The following is a 21,254-nucleotide window of genomic DNA, read 5'->3' as shown; positions in this document are numbered from 1 at the left end:
CCGGTCTTTAGGGAGTGTTTTTAACCAAAAAAATGGATGTGAGTTCCATGAAACAACAAGAAACGTTATCAAAAGTCACGAAATAAGGGACGGCTCTTGAACTGTTCGCGGATCCCACTAACACGTGGCGGCTCAAGATTGGTTCGATTTAAATTTTTTATTTTTTTTAAAACAGGAAAAAAAGAAAAAAAAAAACCCAAATAGAATTTTAGGGATAAAGATGCTCTTAAGTTTGGTTTTGTCTAATGACGTGAGGGAGTGTAAGTAAGTACTATTCCACATAAGTTGTCCTTTGTAGTCAAGATTAAAGTACCTCATAAGCACTTCACACTCTGCATAAATTTACTTCACTCCTCACCCAAATCGTTCACAAATATCTTCCCTGCAATCTCCTCATTTCTATTCCTTCCATGCCCAACCAAGAAAATCTCAATCACCAATGGAAGCAGTTAAGACCACCAGGTTCATCACCGAGGTGGCTCCCTCTAAGTTGATATCCGCAACGACGAGAGAACCATTTAAGAACATGTTGACCACAATCTTCGAGGAAGAGTTGGACTTTGACGAATTAGTCAGAGCCACTGCAGAGAGACTCTCTTCATCTTGTCCAGGCTTCTCCTCCTGGTCTCTTGGTCACTACGCCAAGACCAATAGTCTCTCTGCTTCTTAGGCTATTTAATCTTTGCAATCCCACAATTGCATTTTTCTTCTTTTTTTTTCAATAAGACGAAAGACCAAAGAAACCATACGTTTCTTGGCCAAATCGTTCATCAACTTTTCCAATGAGAATCTATTTGTAATCTCTCAGCATTAAGAGTTGTTTGTTAGTTTTTCATCTACTCGTTGAGTCTTTCTTCATTTTCAATTTTCACTGCTCATCAAACATTCTTTTGTTACATCTTTGGTCGATCTTTATGCACTGCCAACCAACAATCCATTTTATTTTGTACCCACGTGAATGTTTAAAGAATATATAACACACAAAACCTGTAACAAAAGTAAACCCAAGAACGCTCTTATATTAATTTTCAGTGCAACTAAAGTATGCAAAGTGTGAAAGTTCATCGATAAGGGGGGAGAAAGTTCAGAAAGGATCAATATTGTACAAAGTATGAGATCTGCTGCTTCTTTTTTTTTTTACCGTTAATTTACTTTCAACTCTCTTCCAAAAAATGTCGCAAAACTTCACTTCACACTCACTGGAAAAATCTCGATCCCTTCTCGCTGGATCACAACCGACGGGATGGAACAAGCAATATGTGCGTATGTGATGACACTGAGGACTGAGGAAGACTGTAGCTGGACCAAGTAGAAGACTTTTAAGAGTTGAGCAAATTCACGAGTATTTCTTCTTGCCAATTCGCGAGAGACAGTTTACCAGATCAGCTTTCAACTCATCTGGGATCTGAGATAAACTTGACTCTACATCTGCTATCAACCTCCTCCTGCACAAACCACAAGGTCCAACCGTTGAGTCACGGGAATGAATTTAACATAATAACGCACGAAGCTATACGAGGTCAAAATCCAATCTGAGCAAGTTCTAGCTATTATGCTCGACTCAAGTATGAGAAAACATGATGAGTTAAGTCGGGTTTCACTTACTTTAAGTCGTTACCATCTTCACAATCTCCCCCTGACAGCTCTCCAAGCAATCTCTTCTTGGCGCGCATCGATTTGTGTACTTCATCATACCATCCGCATGACCGCAAATATGATGACACGTCTTCCTGCAGGCTGAGATAATAGGCAAACACAATCATTCAACGTTAGCCATGTCATCAGATACACATTTGAGTTTTGAAACAAAGGCACAAACTAAAGTTACCTCTCTTTGATTGCTTCAAGTTGATCACGAGATGATTTGTCTTTCCTAAGAAAAATACAGCGATCATCTCCATTTGTTGAAGACTCCAAGGCTTTGGGTTGGGGTTTGCTAACACCGTCCTTCTCAATTTCCTCCTGATCAGTTCCATTTTGTGAACCATTACTCTTGCATGAATATAAGCTATCTTTGTGGTGATGATCACCCCCATTACTACGCTCATGGGGATGTAAGCTCACTTCATTATTGTTACTACTACTACTACTAGCTTGTGCACTGCCGTTTTCTTTAACTCCATTACCACCATTTTCAGTACCAAACTTTTTCTCCGAACAAGTGTATACCCTCTTTGCCGAAACAGATCCAATATTCTCTTTGTCCGCCTCTGGAGCTAAGTCCTGATCTTGGTCGAAAGAAAGTCTGCCGTTGACAGTAGGAGATACCCTTTTGGCACCAAGGTTGACAGATATACTGATCTTTGCATGTGGCTTGAGAGGAGCCTTTTCGACTTGGGGAGAATCAGCGTTCTTCTTGTGGAAAGGCTGCTCTTCTCGTGGTTTCATGTTAGCATCTTTAAGAGGACGAATAAACTGATGGGGCTTTGAAGAAGCCAGGTTATTATTATCCTTCTTGAAGGACTGCTCAGCTCGTGGTTGTTGCATGCTGACATTATTAAGGGGGCCAATAAACTTCTTGGGCCTTGGTGTCTCAGAGCCATTAACTTCGTGAGATGTAGTCCCGTTGGATGTTGTCACCAAATTTTTAGCAGAAGCCGGCCTTTGGTTGATACGGCTGAAAAAGAGAATGTAGGCTTTTTCTGACAAAACCTCTTGCAAGGTGGAGTGTGTGACAGACGCATCGTTGCAGCAAAACCATCGGTTCAAAGAATCCTACGCAGACAGAAGTTAAAACAGTCAGTAAGCAAGTTGGAGAGTTTGCTTCACATTGAAAACTGAAAAGGGACAGAAAACGAACCTTAACATATGCATAATAGTGTCCAGATTCAGGAGAATATCCAGAATGCACAATTATCCCAAAAAGCTTGTATTCTGGTTGAGGGTCCTGCAGTTAGTTTGACAGAGTAAAAAGATTAAGAAAAGCAAGTACTGAGAAGTACAATTACATTGGAATGAAAAAAAACCACAAGCTAGAGCAGCACTATGATGATTTCAAAGGTAAATCCAGGCACAAGGAATCAATCATATTGAGTTCCTATAAAAGAACTACGAAACATCAATTCGAAATAACAGAGACACCGACAACAAACTTTAAAATTTGAGCTGAAAGTGTTAGAATCTTGTACCTTGCTTGATTTACTCATGAATGTGGAGAGAAGCAGAATCTCACCAAATGTAATGGGCTTATCAATCTTCCCACCATAAATACCCTCAAACCTCTGTTAAAGAAAAATTTCAAAGCAAACATTTAGTATATCTTCAACTCAAAACAGAACCCAAACTTTGCAAACAAAAACTACTTACTTTCAATTGGATGACAAGTATATTAGGTGCTTGGAGTACTGACATTTGCTTCCTCGCCGTCACCAATTTCTTACAACTAAACAAATAAAACATTTATGTTAATAAGTTAAAAAAAAATGAAACACTCAGAGAGAAAGACAAATCATTTACCTCTCGCATTTGTACTTATTGTTCCCATCCAAAATCTCAGGCTGAAAGAACTTCTGCAACGACTCCTTCACCGAGCTACTATTCGAAATCTCAAGACTGATATCCATAATCTCATCCGCTTTATTAGACTCCGCGCCGCAAGGCAAACACTTCACCTGGCTCTGCATAGCACCACCGAAAATCTCCTTCACCTCAGTACTACTACTCCCGTTAACAGACTCAGCGCCGCCGCCCCCCTTCGTCCTCAGCTTCTTCAGACGAAGAGACGTATTGTGGCACGCATCGATCACATACCGCAAGAACTCATGAGCGTCCTCTTGACGCCCAAACTTAAAATGGTCGGCGAAAATCTTGAGACAGCTCGAGATCTTGTTAGGCGCATCGATGGCGTGATCGACGCTGAGAGACCTCGCTATTCGTTTCTCAACTATGCAGAAAGGACAATCTCGTTTCCTCTCGCCATCAACAAATGAATCACCTATCAAATTGAAACCTCTTAAAGCAATAGAACTAACTCGTTAACCTAATTTCTTGGAGAAGGAGAGACTTACAGTGAGAGGAGTGTTTGTGATTGAGGCAAAAATTGGCGAGAGGAGGAGTGTAGGTGAGACATTGGAGAACGCTATTGAGGTAGCACGTGTTGCCGAGGTTCCGTAACCCTAGAGGCGGACCGTTACGTCGCTTCTGACTGAGTAGACTCGGCATCCAGCTCATCTGCAGCTTATATCCCATCTAAATCGGTTCTTCTCCGCCGGAGAAAAGGACCGACGCAACCGCTCATGGCTGAATCGCTAGCTGCGATCGCATCTATCGCCGCCGCTCCTGCCTCCGCGATAAAGGCTTCTCCGGTTTCTATTTCTATATGATTCGGACGATTGGGGCTCCTCGCGCTCGAGATTTCTGGGAGATTTATTGATTCGGGAGGAAGAAGAAGAGATCGATTCGATGGTGGTAACTGCCGAGGAAGAGACCCACCCAGCAACCCGATAAATCTCTATCCAGCTTTCCTCTTTTCATTTTTAAATATAAATTCCAGGTAGATTAACGGAAAGGGAAATTCGACTAAAAAAAGGAAATCCTGTTACTGGGCTTTTAGGCCCATTTAAAGCGAATAAGGAGGTCAAAGCATAATCTTACGACTTGTGGCGAGTGGATTTTTTAGCTGAACTATGAAATAAATTATTAAAATTTTACTCGAGGAAAAAAATCAGACAAAATATACTTTTTACTGACTTTTATGTGTGTGATAAATATTCGTTCGGCTTTCATATATCATCAACTACATACAAATTACATTGTTTTGAGTAAAAATCATGAGAACTGGACAGATTGATTGATTGATTTCTTTTTCCTTTCAGATTGTTTGTATGAGTTGTTTATATAATTCGGAAGGTACATTTCATTAAAAACAATAAAAGATTACCTCAAGACTGAGAGGAACTACATCATCCTCTCTCTGTATTGGGCAGTGACACCAACGGTATCGACTCACCATCTCCTGGAGTTTCGGAGGTAACTCGAGATGCTTCCTTCTTCAGCTTATGGTTGTTATAAGCTGCTACACCGGCAATGGCTGCGTGTAAGAACCACAAAGTAATAATATAAGGAACTCGTTGATTCTAAAGCCAATTGGTTATGTAAGGAGCTTTTTGACTTACCAATGGCGTAACCAAAAAGATTGATGACAGTGAGTTTTGTGTCGGCAAAGAGAAGAGCTGAGACCAAAACAACCACCCAATCCTTGACAACGCCCGCGACTCGGATAGTGAGAGCGCTCGTATGAGAGATCACCAAGAAAACCGACAAGTTGAGAGCAAACGTACAGAGGGAGTTAAGCGTCAACACTACGAAATGGAAGTTCCACGGGCCATTCCCATCCATCTTCGACTTCTCTAGAAAGATCCACGGCACAAACAAGCAAACAGCACTGCAAAAAGGAGGAGGCACATAAAGATAAAGTACACCATAGGCTTTTACATAATGAGAGGACTGAAGAAGATGGGTTTCACTTACCTGCAGGGGCTCACATAGTACATAAGGGAGATTGGGTTTAGCTTGATGCCTTTCCTCTTGACAAGAATCTCCATGAAGATCAGCCTCAGTGCTTCTCCAACGACGCCACCCATTTGGTAAACAACTCCGATCCAGTTGATGTTTAACTCCCCGTACGAGGCTACTAAAACGCCGAAACTTATGATAGACATAATCAAAAGCATCCTGCAGCTCATCATTTCAAGCCCAGCAGCTACTCCAAGGATAAACACAGCAACAGGCACTGCAAGTATATGATTCAAGAATGTATTGGTATCCAACAATCCAGCTCACTACTAAGGTGTAAGTAGACAAAATGCACTTACTTATAGCCTTCAACATCTGGGCAAAGGCAACTGAGATGTAGAGGTAGGCAGTGTTTCCTAACCAGAGGGTCATCGCAAACATGGCACCTATTGGAATAACTGATGTAACATATCTGAGTACATAAAAGCGAGTTGTTCATTAACTAAACCAAAGACCGAGTACTACATTTGAAAATCAAATTCGCTTTCTTCCTTACATTTCTAATGTCATCCCTTCCTCAACCTTCACGATCTTCATGGAGAAATAAACAAACAGAGACCAAAAAGTTAGAACTTTATGCATTCTTACTTACTCATGAACCAATAAAGGAAGATGCATTACCTTGAGAACTTTGGTAAGAAGAAAGCACAAGACAGAGGAGAAGATCATATGGAGTAAAGTCAACCCAAGCGGATAAGGAAAGTTTATTTCCTTAGATGACAAAACCCACTGCACAGGAAGAGCAAGTCAGATACAAGAATGTTATTCACTGAAGCAAACCTTTTCATGTGAATCATTAGTTGCTAAAATTAGAGACAATGGTGGACAAGCAGTAAGTAAATAGTGCCGGCAACTCAATCCTTCACAAAATCGAATACAATACGATGTGGAGAACACAGATCCATGGAAAGAGAGGTAGTGAGGTTTAAGGTTAAACCTTGTTGAAGAAGATTTGACCGCTAGAAAGAGCGATGTAGAGAAGAATGTAAGCGTAGGTCACGAATTCATCTCTCATGAATCCTCTGCTCCGATCCGCCATTGTAATCGATTACTAAATGATCTTTCGATTCGATCACGGGAAAAGAAAGAGTTGTCGCCTCTGTGTTTCAACTCGGTTGCTTTCTTTTACCTTTTTCGTCTTCTCTCTTCTCCTTCCTTCACTGAAAGCATTTCACTTTTCCGTCTTCTCAAACAACACCGTCTATATAGAGGAACGACGGTGCGAAGAAGTGGGTCCCACTTATCGACGGATCACGTGTTATGGGCTTTTCGTAAGCCCAATAGTTTTATGCTCTTATTATAAGGCCCATTGATGTTCTTCCCCGTATTTGTATAGAGGTTTCATGATTTTTATGTCATTTAGAAAAAAGCAATTTGGTTTATGGAAATAATTTTTTTCACCATGAACGATAACATGAAAGAAAAGGCTCAGAGCATGATTATTGAAAGATTCTTGGGGTGGAAGTTTTTAACGAAATATAAGAACTCATTCTAAGAACTCTATTCTAAGAACTCTATTCTAAGAACCTCCAATAAATAATCATGCTCTAAACACACACAAGTTGCTTTTGGATTAGACACGACCCATTTGATCTTTTGGATTAAACACTACAAATCCCATCTAATCCATTCTTCACCTCCAGCTTCTCATCCATATTTTTACACTGTTACCCAATTAGTACATGACAAATATTTAACATGATCTCACTAAATATATAACATAAGCTTTTATTTCAGTAACACTTCATCTCTCCCGAGACCTCCATTCCCATCAAGGTGTGTGAGATTGCTATGTGTCTAAGTCCAAACATAGAGACACTTGTGTTTGAAAATTCTGGAGTTTGGTGCCGCAGCTATAACTAAATCCGCCCTGTTTTTTTTTACTCTTTTGACAGATTAACATCTAAAAATGGAGATCACGAACGTTACTGAGTATGAAGCGATCGCGAAGGAGAAGCTGCCTAAGATGGTATACGACTACTATGCTTCTGGTGCATAGGACGAATGGACTCTTCAAGAGAACAGAAACGCTTTTGCAAGGATCCTGTTAGTTTTCTTCTGTCTTTAAGACAATATACTTTTTCTATAGTTTTCACAAGAGATGTGATTTGATATGTATATATACCTTTGGGATGTTTAAACAGCTTTCGGCCTCGGATTCTGATTGATGTGAGCAAGATTGATATGACAACAACCATCTTGGGTTTCAAGATCTCCATGCCTATCATGGTTGCTCCTACCGCCATGCAAAAGATGGCTCACCCAGAAGGTCTGCCCTATTTCTAGGCACTGGAGTTTGGATACCCGTTTGGATCGGGTATTTTGGGTTTTCGATATTGGAGTCTAGAATCCGTTTGTATATTTTTACATATCGGATCGGATTCGGATGTTTTTAGTTCAGATTTGGTTATTTCGGATCGGGTTTGCATATTTAGATTTTGAAAAAATCAAATTATTCATTGTTCAAGTTCCTTGTACTTAAATTTTTACGATTAACTTAATTGAATTTCTAACTTTTCACAGGTTAGACAATTAATAGGTCTGAAGACAAAATTTTGAAAATAGAACGATACTAATCTTGTTGTTGTTTTGAGATTTTGGATTCAGTTTTTGTTAATGCATGAAACAAGAAGCTTGACATGTATTTTAAACGAGTAACAATTATTTTTTCCCGCAATTATATGTATATTATTTTATCTCGAGCTATGTGTAGTATCAATATAAACACTTTGAATAAAATGAGAGAGGCAAACTAGGAATATAGGATTAAGTATACATATATTTATCTTCGGATATCCATTCGGTTCAGGTATCCAATCTCTCCTAACTCAATATCCGTCTGAGTATGTTGCTACTCCGGTTCAGATTTTGGTTTGAGTTTGTTGGGTCGGGTTTGGATATGGGTTCGGGTACTGGGTAAAATGACCAGCCCTACCTATTTCTGAAACATTTGTAGCCCTACCTATTTCTGAAACATTTGTAGAAACCAAGTTATGTAGAGAGTGAAAACTTGCTTTATTGTATTAACTGGAGGTAAAGACTGAGGCTTGTTTTAATAAAAACTAATGCAGGGGAATATGCTACGGCTAAAGCTGCATCTGCTGCTGGTACCATCATGGTATGTTACTATGTTATCACGAATGGTTTCAAACAAAGCAAGACTATTAACGTTTTTGGTCTTTGAAGTTTCTTAATCCACCATCTATGCATAACCGTGCCTCTGGTTTGTGTTCTTTTCTTCCATGATGGTTTCAGACACTATCTTCATGGACTACTTCGAGCGTTGAAGAAGTTGCTTCCACAGGACCAGGGATCCGGTTTTTCCAGATCCGGTTTTTCCAGTTACAAGTAAGCAATTTATGTCACTTGTTATTACAAAGGTGGTCACGCTTGTTGGTTGACACATTATGATTGTTCCGAGTAGGTATACAAGAACAGGAAAGTGGTTGAGCAGCTGGTGAGAAGAGCTGAGAGGGCAGGGTTCAAAGCCATTGTTCTCACTGCAGACGCCCCAAGGTTAGGTCGCAGAGAGTCTGATATTAAGAACAGGTAAAAGCCAAGTCAGTTAAAATGTGATCATAGTTGATTAGATTTGAACACGCAAGCAAACATGTAGCTGAGTAACGACATGTGGTCTTCTAATGCAGGTTCACGTTGCCTCCAAACCTTGCATTGAAAAACTTCGAAGGTCTTGACCTTGGAAAGATGGGCGAGGTGAGCATCTATCAAATAGTATCCAGTCTATCTATTATGTTCTTAAACTTGTTATGTTTCCACATGAAGGCCAATGACTCTGGCTTGGCTTCATATGTTGATGGTCAAATAGACCGTACCTTGAGCTGGAAGGTAAGAGAGTACAACAAATATTGAGAGATTAGCTAAGCAGAGTAGATGGAAACAGAAACTTGATTCATATTCCACTAACTTTCATGTACACAAACAGGACGTCCAATGGCTCCAGACAATCACCAAAATGCCGATTCTTGTCAAGGGTGTTCTCACAGGAGAAGATGGTAAGCTACAATCAGACAAGACAAATGACTTCTTCACTAAAATTTAGTAAAAATACCTAACTAGGTCAACTGTTATTATCATCCGTGCAGCAAGGATAGCGATTCAAGCTGGAGCAGCAGGGATCATTGTATCAAACCATGGAGGACGCCAGCTTGACTATGTTCCAGCAACAATCTCAGCCCTTGAAGAGGTACATCATTCTACAAACATCAACTTGTGTTGTCAATAAGTGTTTTATGTACTAAAACATTTCATCAATGTACATCATGTGTTCAGGTTGTTAAAGCGACACAAGGACGAGTTCCTGTCTTCTTAGACGGTGGTGTTCGACGTGGCACTGATGTCTTCAATTCAAGGCACTTGCACTTGGAGCTTCCGGGATATTTGTAAGCATCATATTGACCTATTTACCACAAATCTGCTTGAAACCATTGACACATTATCTGTATGCTCAAATCACAGATTGGAAGACCAGTGTTGTTCTCACTTGCTGCTGAAGGAGAAGCTGGAGTCAGAAAAGTGCTTCAGATGCTACGTGATGAGTTCGAGCTAACCATGGCACTAAGTGGGTGCAGGTCTCTCAGTGAGATCACTCGGAACCACATTGTCACCGAGTGGGACACTCCACGCCATTTGCCTAAGTTATAGAAACCAAAACCCAAAACAACAACAACACAGAGCTATGTAATATGGCTAAACCCAGTGTGATATTCTTCTGATTGGTCACTTTGGCTTCTACTCTGCTGTTTATCTCAAAGAAAAACTTGTTTCTGGCTGTGTCAAAATCACAAAACAATGGCCAGAAGATTCTCTGTAATGATATTTGGCTACTTCTACCTTCAGTCACATTCTCGTTCCTTATACAATAGAGACAATTACTAGAGATCGGTTCACAAATCAAAAGAGCACAAAACAATACAATGCAACAACAACATAGATATAATTAAGTTCTGAGATAAACCTTATTTTGAAGAGTTTGATCATTACAAAGGGTCATATAGATAGAGAAGAATGCAATGTAAACATAGGTCCCAAACTTACCTCTCAGAAAGCCTCTGCTCAATCAATAGTAAAGAGGGTCAGAGAGGTGTGACAAGTTTTGGGCTTGAATATTATAACTAGGCCTATTGTTTTATATCATTATTAGACCATGATTATCCCTAAGAAATCCAATGATCCAATAGGTTTCTTAGTTTTTTAAAAAAAAAAAAAAAAAAATTAAAAGCAAACCAATCGCGGGCCGCCACGAGTCAGTGGGGCCCGCGAACAGTGTAAGAAACTCACTAAGATCGGTTCTTAATTAGTAGTTTTTGTAACCGATCCTTAAGGATTTTGTGGAGGCCCACGCACTAAGAAACCCACTAAAGATCCCGGATAATCATGCTCTTAGGCTCGTGAATCAAGTTCTTCCTCTGCATGCTTTTTTACTTTCATCAAATTTTGGATTTATTATGTCCTTGAAAGATAAATAAAAACAAATGGCTTACAAATTATTAGGAACGATAATAGGAAAGAAAATCTAAGGAGCACACAAAGTTGGTTAATGAATTAGACACACACACATTCCATCTGATATTTGTCCGTATCTCATTATCCATTCTACACCTTTAGAATCTCATCCATATCAGTTTCTAACAATTTTTCATCTGTTTACAGAATCCACAAGCTAAGTTAACCCATCACAACATAATCAACATATAAACGTTGAGTCGTTGACATATATAAAATTATATAAGGTTTCTTTGCTACACACAATCTTCATTCTCTCCGGAGAGCTTAGTTCCCGTTAGAAGTGAGTGAGAGATTCTGTTTTTAATACCAAACAGCGTTCATGGACTTGTTTGGATAAGACTTTGTCTGAATATTACAACAGATAAACTAACTCAAGCCTTTTTTTTTTGCTCTTTTGACAGATTAGCATCTGAAAATGGAGATCACAAACGTAACCGAGTATGAAGCGATTGCAAAGGAGAAGTTGCCTAAGATGGTATACGACTACTATGCCTCTGGTGCAGAAGACCAATGGACTCTTCAAGAGAACAGAAACGCTTTCGCAAGAATCCTGTGAGTTTTTCTTTTTCTTACGGCAAGAGTAACACTTCATGTTATTGGTTACACAAGAGATGTGAATTTGATATACGTACTTTTGGATGTTTAAACAGCTTTCGACCTCGGATTCTGATTGATGTGAGCAAGATTGATATGACAACAACCATCTTGGGTTTCAAGATCTCCATGCCCATCATGGTTGCTCCTACTGCCATGCAGAAGATGGCTCACCCTGAAGGTAAAACATTCTGTAGAAAAAAATAACGTAGAGTGGAAATTAGTGTTAGCTTCACTAGAGACTAAGGCTTTGCTCTAACGAGTATGATGGAAAATAAAACAGGAGAATATGCTACGGCTAGAGCTGCCTCTGCTGCTGGAACCATCATGGTATGTTATTATGTCAACATTTTATCTAAACTTATCGGTGTTTGGAGCTTCTTAATTCAAAAAACATGCATACTCATGTCTCTGGTTTGAGTTTTTGTTTCATGATGCTTTCAGACACTATCTTCATGGGCTACTTCAAGTGTCGAGGAAGTTGCTTCCACAGGGCCAGGGATTCGTTTTTTCCAGCTCTATGTAAGTAATCTCAGTTACTTGTCTTAAGACCTGGCCACACTTGATTTTTTGACACGTTATGATTGTTCTGAGTAGGTATACAAGAACAGGAATGTCGTTGAGCAGCTGGTGAGAAGAGCCGAGAGGGCAGGGTTCAAAGCCATTGCTCTCACAGTAGACACCCCAAGGCTAGGTCGCAGAGAGTCTGACATCAAGAACAGGTAACGCCAAGTCAGTTAAAATGTGATCATAGTTGATTGGATTTTAATATGCAGATACAGAGCTAGAAAGCATAAAGTGTTGTGTGGTCTTCTTTTACAGATTCACTTTGCCTCCAAACCTGACATTGAAGAACTTTGAAGGTCTCGACCTTGGAAAGATGGACGAGGTAAGCATCCATCAGATACCAATCATTATAGTCTGAATATGCTTCTCCTGTTGTGTTAAAGATTCTTTTGTTATGTTTCAACCTGCAGGCCAATGACTCTGGCTTAGCTTCATATGTTGCTGGTCAAATTGACCGTACCTTGAGCTGGAAGGTAAGTGAATACAATAAAAACACCAAACAGAGTAGATCGAACAGACACTTGATTTAGGACAACTCTTAACTTTCATTTACACAAACAGGATGTCCAGTGGCTCCAGACAATCACCAAAATGCCGATTCTTGTCAAGGGTGTTATCACCGGAGAGGATGGTGAGTTTACCATCTGGCAAACAACTGTGTCTTCTTCACTTAAGTGTAGTAAAAATACCTAAGTCAACTATTGTTATCCTCCGTACAGCAAGGATAGCGGTTCAAGCTGGGGCAGCAGGGATAATAGTGTCAAACCATGGAGCTCGCCAGCTTGACTATGTCCCAGCAACAATCTCAGCCCTTGAAGAGGTACATCATTCTCGCCTATAAATATCAAATTGGTGTGCTCATGTACAGCAACAACTTCAGCTTTGTTGTCTGTGTACAGGTTGTCAAAGCGACACAAGGACGAATCCCTGTCTTCTTAGATGGTGGTGTTCGCCGTGGCACTGATGTTTTCAAGGCACTTGCTCTTGGAGCCTCGGGGATATTTGTAAGCATTGCATCTTTAATCTACCAGAAAGCTGCTTGAACCTGTTGATAGTAATACACTATCTTTATGCCCTCTTAATCACAGATTGGAAGACCAGTGGTATTCTCACTTGCTGCTGAAGGAGAGGCTGGAGTCAGAAAGGTGCTTCAGATGCTACGTGATGAGTTCGAGCTGACAATGGCACTAAGTGGCTGCAGGTCTCTCAAGGAAATCACCCGTAACCACATCACCACCGAATGGGACACTCCACGCCCTCCACACCCTTCGGCCAGGTTATAGAGAGACCAAAACAACCAGCGAACATGTAATGTGATGGCTACACTTTCTCATATTCTGATTGGGTCTACTTTGCTACCCTATCTAAAGACTTGTTTCTCCCTATGTCGAATCGCAAACTATGCCTAGTGATTCTTGTAATATTATTTTGCTTCTTCTACTTACATTCTTTTCTTCTTGCGTAAACAACATCGACAAGTATCTATTAGATCATATAAAACTAAAACACACATTATAAAACTACCAAACCATGAGATTATATATCATCACCTCATATGAAACAAATACGCTAAACTGGGCATGCCAATAAGCCAAGCGTGACGGCTATATCACTCAAAACCCAAACGAACTTGACGGATACATTAGAACTATGAAAGGAGAATCACATTGAGCAATTGAAGAAAGCTAAGCAGTTCATTGCCGTGTACAAGCAAATGCGTTCTACACAAACCATGTACGAGTTGTACTAACCATTCAATACAAATTCTTTATTTATTTTTTTCAGCTAGAACGGCCATATGTCATATCCGCGGGGCTTCTCAACAAGAATCCGATTGTACTCCGGCCTCGCCGTCTGCAAAAAATTAACAAAAAAAACTCCAATCAAATTGAGAAAAAAAAAACGCGAGATGAATAAAAGCAATTTGCTACCGATCGTTAGGTGAAATTTACCAGATCTTTGAAGATGACGTAGGCTATAACGAAGAATAGCACAAACAGGATCTCAAACTCAGCTAATCGGAATAGAGAAAACACTGAGTCGACGAACCGAGTCAGGATGGAGTCGTCCCTCCTCATGCCGACCCGAATCGTTCCAGCACGCCGTCCGATCATCCTCGAAAATCTTCCCTTCGGCTTTGATCTCAGATCACCGTCGCTCCCTCCTCGTTTTGTTCTCTCTCAAGTCTCCCCGGTGAGTTCGGAATGGGCCGTATATGGGCCATATATGGGCCATATATTCCAAGTTTGTAATAAGAAAATAATCATACTATTCTAAGTCTCTCATGGGCCATATATGGGCCTTATATCACTAAAGCCTTCTACAACTTATTACAATATAGGCCGTTATCGTAAAATGGGCCGAACCTGGACAGAAATGGGCCTTATATCACGACAAGGTGTTTATTATGGTATAGCACGGACTGCGCGTTTTATAGAGAGGAACATAGAAACAACAAACGCGTTCTTCGTGATTTATAATGCAGATTCTATTCTTAGTCTTTGGCTGTATTGCTTTTATTGCTGGATATGTAACGTCTTCTTTCCGGACAATGATGCTTCTCCATGCCGGAGTTCCTAACTGGCTTTGAGCTTATCTGTGTTGTTCAGCATGCCCTCTGTGTTACGCTATTTGGTCAAAGGTCACTAGGCAGTATATTGATTTTGGTAGCATTGTTGTTTGATTAACAGATAATTATTTGTGTCACTAATCCCTGATTAGAACTCTTGTAGTTCCAATATGGCGGCGGACTGATTTTGGCGGCATATAAGAAGCATTGTTTTCATGTCATTAAAGAGATGTGGAGAGAATGCTATGTTCTGCTTTTTAATCAGTTAATGCCCTATGAGACTGGGTCTGTGGTTACGTTGACGGTCACGTGGTTGTGTCCTTCTCGACCCTCTAAACCTCTAATACGTCCAGAGGTTTTTGCGCGTGGCTGATTGTGACTTTTCTTTATCTCTTATGGGAATATGATGGGAAACCAGCAGATTCATGCGTCAACGGAGGCTAACGATCCCGATCAGTACATAAACACGTTACCTGTGCGAAAACATACCTCAACTAGTATAAAATTCAATTTTCCATACATGAACTTACAAAATTGGGTTTTAACATACGTTGACATGATTTCCGTTAGTCAAACGTTACGGAATAAGAGTTTTCGTTAACCGGTAACATGAAATTGGCCAATTCCTACATCAACATGGGTCAATGTTCTCGATCAATACATAAACAATTTACATGTGGGAAAACATACGTCAACTAATACAAAATTTAAATTCAATATATAAACTTTTGAAATCTGGTTTTAACATACATGGACATAATTTCCACTAGTCAAATATTACCGAAGATAAATTGTCTGTCACATGTTGATTAAGTGAGATTTTTATTAAATTATGTGCTAGTTAAACCGTATTACATAATAATTGACTAAGAAAAATAAATCATTTAGGCCAAACGATTTCGTTCTCGTGTAAATCATTAGTTAGATTCTCTTTAACTTTTTGTTTTTCGTCTTTTTCGGCAAAAAACCTAACACAGAGAAGACAACAGAGAAAAAATTCGAACATAAGGAAACGGGAATATCTAACTTATCGAACAAAAGAGGAATTATGATTGGATAAGCTAGACATTCTCGTTTTTTTTCTATTCGATTTTGTTTTTTTTTTATGTATTAAGTTTTTTGCCAAAAAAGTCGAAGAACAAAAAGTTAAAGAAAAAAAACTAACTAATGAGTTACACGAAAACAAAATCGTTTGGTTTAAATGATTTATTTTTTCTCAGTCAATTACCACGTAATACAGTTTAGTTAGAACAAAATCATTTGGCCTAAATGATTTATTTTTCTCGATCAATTATCACGTAATACGGTTTATTTACCATATAATACAATAAAAACCTCACTTAATCAACACGTGACATACAATTTATCTTCGGTAATGTCGGACTAGTGTAAATTAGGTCAATGTATGTTACACCAAATTTCAAAAGTTCATGTATTGAATTTAAATTTTGTATTAGTTGATGTATGTTTTCACACATGTAAAGTGTTTATGTATTGATCGGGACCGTTGACCCCTGTTGATGTAGGAATTGGCCAATTTCATGTTACCGGTTAATGAAAACTCTTATTCCGTAACGTTTGACTAACGGAAATTAAGTCAGTGTATGTTAAAACCCAATTTTGTAAGTTCATGTATGGAAAATTGAATTTTATACTAGTTGATGTATGTTTTCGCACAGGTAACATGTTTATGTACTATGTTTATGTACTGATCGGGACCGTTAGCCCCTATTGACGTATAAATTAGCCGATTTCCCGGAATATGACGATGATGATTGAATGATTTCAGTTCGTTAAATCCAAGAAATTTGGAGAAACAAAGAAACAAAATTGGTCCCGTTATCCATTTGGTGGCTTTCAATCATGTGCGAAGTTTTCATATCATCTTAAGCCGTTCATTGCAGCTTGCATGCAGACAGATTTTTATTGTATATTGTAAAAGATGAAAACTAGTTAATAATATATAACTGTAAACATATATCTAATGCTTATTCTGTTTGTTGCAGTAGGCATTTTTCTTTTATCCACAACAACGATCAAGGAAAAACATGATTGGCCTATCTTAACGCTGAAAGGTCGACCTCCACACAACAAAAAATCCCCCAGATGTTTTGATGCTGTTGGTTTCTTTATGGGGAGCTTTACACTCAAGAATCTATAAATAAATGTAGCATTAAATAATCAAATGAATCGATTAGTTTATATATAGTGAAGGTTGATGATATCCAAGTAAAATCTGAATCTATATTTTTGGACCCATGCCACTAATACACGGTAGTTTCTAGTTAGTTAGGAATTAGGATAGTGTGTGGATACATGTATGATAAAGTTTTGTAAGTATAAGTAATGTGGCGTGCATTATTGGCATTTATCTTTTATAGAATATATGAGGCACGATTATAGTGGTGGTATACATCATCTTGTTCGTCACTCTTCCCAAACTTTTCATTTGAAAAGGAAAATAATTAATTTGAAATTTTATTTTCTGTTTGTTGCAGTAGACATTTTTCTTTTATCCACAACAACGATCTTATGCCCGACGTACAATGTGTGAACACGTGCCCAAGACAATATCAAGCAATTATCTCTTTCCATTTATTCTATTTTAAGGCTAATTTCTAATCTATCTGATGATCCTTAAAGGGATTTTTTTAATGATTATTTAATATTTTAACTGTACTTAAGTGGGGTTAAGGATTATAGTTAAGAAACTATCTTTTTGAGCGGTCTAATGGGAGTTTCTTAATTAGGGGTTCTAAAAAAATAATAATTTTTTTAAAGATAAAATTTATTTATTAAAAAAACATATTAAAAGATAACATTTAAAACATAGATTTAAAAAAAAATAAAAATAAAGACTAGTACAATAATCGAGAATATTTTGAAAGAAACATTCCAAACTCAGTTGTTGCCTTCATCACGTCCAAATTTACTCCACAAATGTTCAACCAAATCAGCTTTGAGCTGTTGATGCATTTGTCTATCACGAATTCTAGTTCGAACACCCATCATATTGGCGATATTTGAAGGTATATCTGTAGAATACGTGAGATTGACATGTGAAGTTCCGGTGTCTTCTCCCGGTTGGAACTCTGAAACATCAAAATGAGTGTATCCATCTCGTTCGTCTTCTACTATCATATTATGGAGTATGATACATGCTCTCATAATCCTCCCAATTTTGGCTTTATCCCAAAAAAGTGCTGGATTTTTAACAATGGCAAAACGAGCTTGCAAGACTCCAAAAGCACGCTCGACATCTTTTCGGACAGCTTCTTGATGTTGAGCAAATAAAGTCGCTTTCGAACATTGTGGTATTGGAATATTGGATAAAAGTAGTTCATTTCGGATAAATACCATCGGTGAGATAGTAAGCCAAATGATACTCCCTTTCATTGACAGAGTAAGTAACTTGCAGAGCTTGACCTTTTATAATGTCATCAAAAAAAGGTGAGCGATCAAGAACATTGATATCATTTAAGGTACCCGGAGGTCCAAAAAACGCATGTCATATCCAAAGATCATACGAAGCGACCGCCTCTAAAACGATTGTGGGTTTTCCCGAACCACGTGAATATTGCCCTTTCCAAGTGGTGGGACAATTATTCCACTCCCAATGCATACAATCGATGCTTCCTATCATCCCGGGAAATCCACATTGCTCAGCAATATAAAGTAGACGTTGAAGATCAGCCGGTGTTGGTCTTCTTAGGTACTCATCGCCGAATAAATTTATTACTCTGTAACACCCCCGAACCGTCCTAGGCATAGGTCAACCCACCGGCCAACAATCAAACAAGAACATGACCGACGGACGACCCACACCAAGAGTTGGAGATGAAAGGCCAACCGGCCAGCCAACAATCAAACAAGAACATGACTTACCGTCCAACCCAACACCATGGTCCGGAAGCGCTACGTGACGGGTTAGGGACGATCCGGCCAGAGTCACAAAATTTACTCCACGACCTCGTTCGTCCACTAACACGTCCCGCTGCGTCAAGGCACAAGGCTTTGCAACCTGTACCTAGAGTTAGCATTTTCCATTAGATCGAGGCCAAAGGCTTTTCAACCCGTACCACGACCTAACGTTGTGTTAGACCGGACTAGTCAAATATCAGAGTACTCATGAAGCGCATATAAAACAATTACTTTTATTGATTTAAGAAATATTCATACATTGAATAATTCAAGACTGGGCCCGGCCTAATACCAAATCGAGTCAACATAACACAATTCACAATACCGTTTACAAAAGGCATGAAAATCTATACCGGCGGTCCTAACGTCCTGCACCATGCTATCCAATCATCATTACCTAAAGCGACCTGCAAAAAGGACAACGGAGTTGGATGAGTAATCTAGTATTACTCAGTGGGCTGGCGGCCTCTACCCACAACTTAGACTCTAACCCAGACAACCCAAAATAACAATCAATCTAGCCCTAGCATGCAATAAAAGCTAAGGCTAAGCAAACCGTTACTAAGTTAGACTTGGCCTCCTACCATGATCTAGCTTCAAGTAAGGGGAACCTGCATTTAAACAAGTCAACAACCAATCCCTAGTTAACCATATATACGTCTGAGTTCAATACTCATGTAGTGTTAGACACTTAGACTATACAAGTATCATGAGCCGGTCGACCAACAATCAAACAAGAACATGATCGGCCAACCAATGATACCGCATAGCTTTAATATCCACCACCCTTCACAAGCAATCCCTCGAACACATACATGCCAACGTCAGGCCTACACTAACCAAATACACACCAAGCCTAGTCCGGTACCTAAACCAGACTTAGGACTTAATGTCAAAACCTGCAAACAAATCAGTCAACAACCAAACACAACCATAATAATAAGATACTATGAGTAACTACGACTTGATCTATCTCGTAACACCGTATATCGATGCTACACTAACTCGAGGGTTCCATAACCATGTACGACACACTAACACAACACTCTAACCTGGGCCCTGGTGACTTCGTGTTCCTCCTCCTCCTCCTCGGCAATATCCTATCTCCCTATCACAAAGACTAGGAGAAGGAACTTTCAACCGAACGCGGCCCACAGTACAGTCGGGTCACCGCGTGACAGCCCCAGTACAGTCGGGCCACTACCAGTTGTTACACGATGATCGCGGCCCACAGTACGTTCGGGTCACCGTGAGACAGCCCACAGTCCTTCGGATCACTGCCGGTTATTACCTCGTCGTGCAACCACTCAGCCATAGGCCATGACTCCGTCTCTCTGAGTGCTCTCGATCCAGCGAATAAGGGGTTTCCTTGAACCCGCTGGGTACGAGGTCGAGGAAACACTAATCAACCCCTAAACATGCCTAGCAAGGTGGGGTACACACAAGCTATATGGCATCACACTCTAACACTACAACACTAACAACAATATCATACAACAACTCAACCAGTTAGTCACTCCCTTACCAAGAGATGACTAACCTCAATCAACAAGATTAATTAAACGAGCAAGCATTTAATTAAATCTACTCAATCAATCTACTCAATCAAACCGTTACCCAGATAGTTCGGCCTCCTGCTACGACACTATCTTTAAAGATAACGGGAACCTGCACTCAACCATATCAACACGCATGAATAGAAAACATGATGCATCCTAGCCCTAGTCCTAGTCAGGTTATCAACTCAGTCTTAATTCCATTCATCTCAGCTTAACCCTTGCTAAACTGAGTCCAGTTCCATAAATAAAAGAACCCTAAGGACTCTACCATTCAATATAGTGATCATTCCAATCTATATGCTACTCGATCTACCCTAAATTCCAAATGGAATTCACACAAAACCAACTCACAGTGTTCTAGGCGAGAAGCAGCTGGTTGATCGGAGAAAACTTGGCCAAAACCCAAGGGACGCCTTGACTGGACTTGACTTGGACAGAACCTCGGCTTCACCATGAAGAAACTGACAGGCCTGGACAGGCTGATCTGGACTCGGACAGAACCTCCTCTAGCTTCTGGACAGTTCTTCGGACTTCCCGACGGAGTATCGAGCAGAACTTCGACTGATCTGAACCCGTAGAACTGAACTAGCTCCGGACAGCATCTCCACTTGATCATCAAAGAAACTGACTTCCTTGGACGGATTGATCTGGACAGAGCTTCCGCATCACAATCGTAAAGAATCGACGATTGTACGGAACTGGCCTTCTCGGTGGAGTATCGGTCTTCAGAATCGACCACTTTCTTTCTCTCTCTTTATCTCTCTCTCTCTCTCTAGCCACGTTGACTTCCCATCTGAACTGATCTTCCCTTGATTGATCTTCAGTTGGACAGAACCTTCGCTAGGCGCTAACTCGAAATCAGTAGAGAACTGATCTCGAAAACTCTCTAAAACTATCGAAATAGCTCGGAATCACTTGCTTTCTTTTTCTACTTATCTCTCACGTTTTTAACTTGGTTTGGACAGGTCTGGATGTGAAGAAATGACATGGGGTCTTGGGGTATT

General features: G+C 39.7%; 5 protein-coding genes and 1 pseudogene across 7 annotated transcripts; 3 read left to right on the top strand and 3 right to left on the bottom strand.

The window, feature by feature from the left end:
• Positions 1-342: 342 nt before the first annotated feature.
• On the top strand, positions 343-900 carry LOC106394217. The gene has a single exon (XM_013834809.3). The coding sequence runs from the start codon at positions 440-442 to the stop codon at positions 668-670; it is 231 nt and encodes a 76-aa protein (XP_013690263.1). The 5' UTR covers positions 343-439; the 3' UTR covers positions 671-900.
• A 99-nt stretch (positions 901-999) lies between these two features.
• LOC106394159 (ubiquitin carboxyl-terminal hydrolase 25-like) lies at positions 1,000-4,397 on the bottom strand. Its single transcript, XM_013834755.3, has 8 exons — positions 4,008-4,397; positions 3,457-3,934; positions 3,307-3,382; positions 3,129-3,221; positions 2,801-2,887; positions 1,829-2,715; positions 1,606-1,737; positions 1,000-1,445 (listed from the first exon to the last, which is right to left on the bottom strand). Exons 1-8 carry the CDS (start codon positions 4,186-4,188, stop codon positions 1,337-1,339), a joined length of 2,043 nt encoding a protein of 680 aa, XP_013690209.1. The 5' UTR covers positions 4,189-4,397; the 3' UTR covers positions 1,000-1,336.
• On the bottom strand, positions 4,240-6,713 carry LOC106394195 (probable sugar phosphate/phosphate translocator At3g14410). Of its 2 annotated transcripts, XM_048756971.1 has the most exons (8): positions 6,452-6,713; positions 6,136-6,243; positions 6,011-6,045; positions 5,814-5,926; positions 5,470-5,731; positions 5,115-5,383; positions 4,880-5,029; positions 4,240-4,465 (listed from the first exon to the last, which is right to left on the bottom strand). In XM_048756971.1, exons 1-7 carry the CDS (start codon positions 6,551-6,553, stop codon positions 4,902-4,904), a joined length of 1,017 nt encoding a protein of 338 aa, XP_048612928.1. In that variant the 5' UTR covers positions 6,554-6,713; the 3' UTR covers positions 4,240-4,465; positions 4,880-4,901. The 2 variants fall into 2 exon arrangements, with proteins under 2 accessions (XP_048612928.1, XP_013690245.1); XM_013834791.3 differs by lacking the exon at positions 4,240-4,465 and having other exon boundaries at positions 4,666-5,029.
• A 710-nt stretch (positions 6,714-7,423) lies between these two features.
• On the top strand, positions 7,424-10,370 carry LOC106394167 (annotated as a pseudogene).
• A 719-nt stretch (positions 10,371-11,089) lies between these two features.
• Positions 11,090-13,641, top strand: LOC106394172 (glycolate oxidase 1-like). 2 transcript variants are annotated; one of them, XM_013834775.3, is made up of 13 exons: positions 11,090-11,106; positions 11,185-11,320; positions 11,442-11,592; positions 11,691-11,815; positions 11,918-11,964; positions 12,079-12,156; positions 12,232-12,356; positions 12,457-12,523; positions 12,612-12,674; positions 12,763-12,832; positions 12,921-13,021; positions 13,101-13,205; positions 13,290-13,641. In XM_013834775.3, exons 3-13 carry the CDS (start codon positions 11,456-11,458, stop codon positions 13,482-13,484), a joined length of 1,113 nt encoding a protein of 370 aa, XP_013690229.1. In that variant the 5' UTR covers positions 11,090-11,106; positions 11,185-11,320; positions 11,442-11,455; the 3' UTR covers positions 13,485-13,641. The 2 variants fall into 2 exon arrangements, with proteins under 2 accessions (XP_013690229.1, XP_013690219.1); XM_013834765.3 differs by lacking the exon at positions 11,090-11,106 and having other exon boundaries at positions 11,167-11,320; positions 11,442-11,815.
• A 209-nt stretch (positions 13,642-13,850) lies between these two features.
• BNAC05G39210D lies at positions 13,851-14,388 on the bottom strand. Its single transcript, XM_013834797.3, has 2 exons — positions 14,154-14,388; positions 13,851-14,055 (listed from the first exon to the last, which is right to left on the bottom strand). The coding sequence occupies exons 1-2, from the start codon at positions 14,313-14,315 to the stop codon at positions 13,987-13,989; spliced, it is 231 nt and encodes a 76-aa protein (XP_013690251.1). The 5' UTR covers positions 14,316-14,388; the 3' UTR covers positions 13,851-13,986.
• Positions 14,389-21,254: the final 6,866 nt, after the last annotated feature.

The sequence above is a fragment of the Brassica napus genome, chromosome C5 (genome assembly GCF_020379485.1).
Source record: "Brassica napus cultivar Da-Ae chromosome C5, Da-Ae, whole genome shotgun sequence".
NCBI lineage: Eukaryota > Viridiplantae > Streptophyta > Magnoliopsida > Brassicales > Brassicaceae > Brassica > Brassica napus.
This window is presented reverse-complemented; position numbering and strand designations above follow the sequence as displayed.

Coding starts and splice junctions, on each gene's coding strand:
- LOC106394217 (XM_013834809.3), top strand. CDS start 440: ATGGAAGCAGTTAAGACCACCAGGTTCATCACCGAGGTGGCTCCCTCT.
- LOC106394159 (XM_013834755.3), bottom strand. CDS start 4,188: ATGGGATATAAGCTGCAGATGAGCTGGATGCCGAGTCTACTCAGTCAG. Junction 3,935..4,007: donor TCACAAACACTCCTCTCACT/GTAAGTCTCTCC, acceptor TCAATTTGATAG/GTGATTCATTTGTTGATGGC. Junction 2,716..2,800: donor ACTATTATGCATATGTTAAG/GTTCGTTTTCTG, acceptor CTGTCTGCGTAG/GATTCTTTGAACCGATGGTT.
- LOC106394195 (XM_048756971.1), bottom strand. CDS start 6,553: ATGGCGGATCGGAGCAGAGGATTCATGAGAGATGAATTCGTGACCTAC. Junction 6,244..6,451: donor GTCAAATCTTCTTCAACAAG/GTTTAACCTTAA, acceptor CTTCCTGTGCAG/TGGGTTTTGTCATCTAAGGA. Junction 5,732..5,813: donor CCAGATGTTGAAGGCTATAA/GTAAGTGCATTT, acceptor ATATACTTGCAG/TGCCTGTTGCTGTGTTTATC.
- LOC106394172 (XM_013834765.3), top strand. CDS start 11,551: ATGGACTCTTCAAGAGAACAGAAACGCTTTCGCAAGAATCCTGTGAGT. Junction 12,675..12,762: donor ACCGTACCTTGAGCTGGAAG/GTAAGTGAATAC, acceptor TTACACAAACAG/GATGTCCAGTGGCTCCAGAC. Junction 13,206..13,289: donor TTGGAGCCTCGGGGATATTT/GTAAGCATTGCA, acceptor TCTTAATCACAG/ATTGGAAGACCAGTGGTATT.
- BNAC05G39210D (XM_013834797.3), bottom strand. CDS start 14,315: ATGATCGGACGGCGTGCTGGAACGATTCGGGTCGGCATGAGGAGGGAC. Junction 14,056..14,153: donor ACGTCATCTTCAAAGATCTG/GTAAATTTCACC, acceptor AATTTTTTGCAG/ACGGCGAGGCCGGAGTACAA.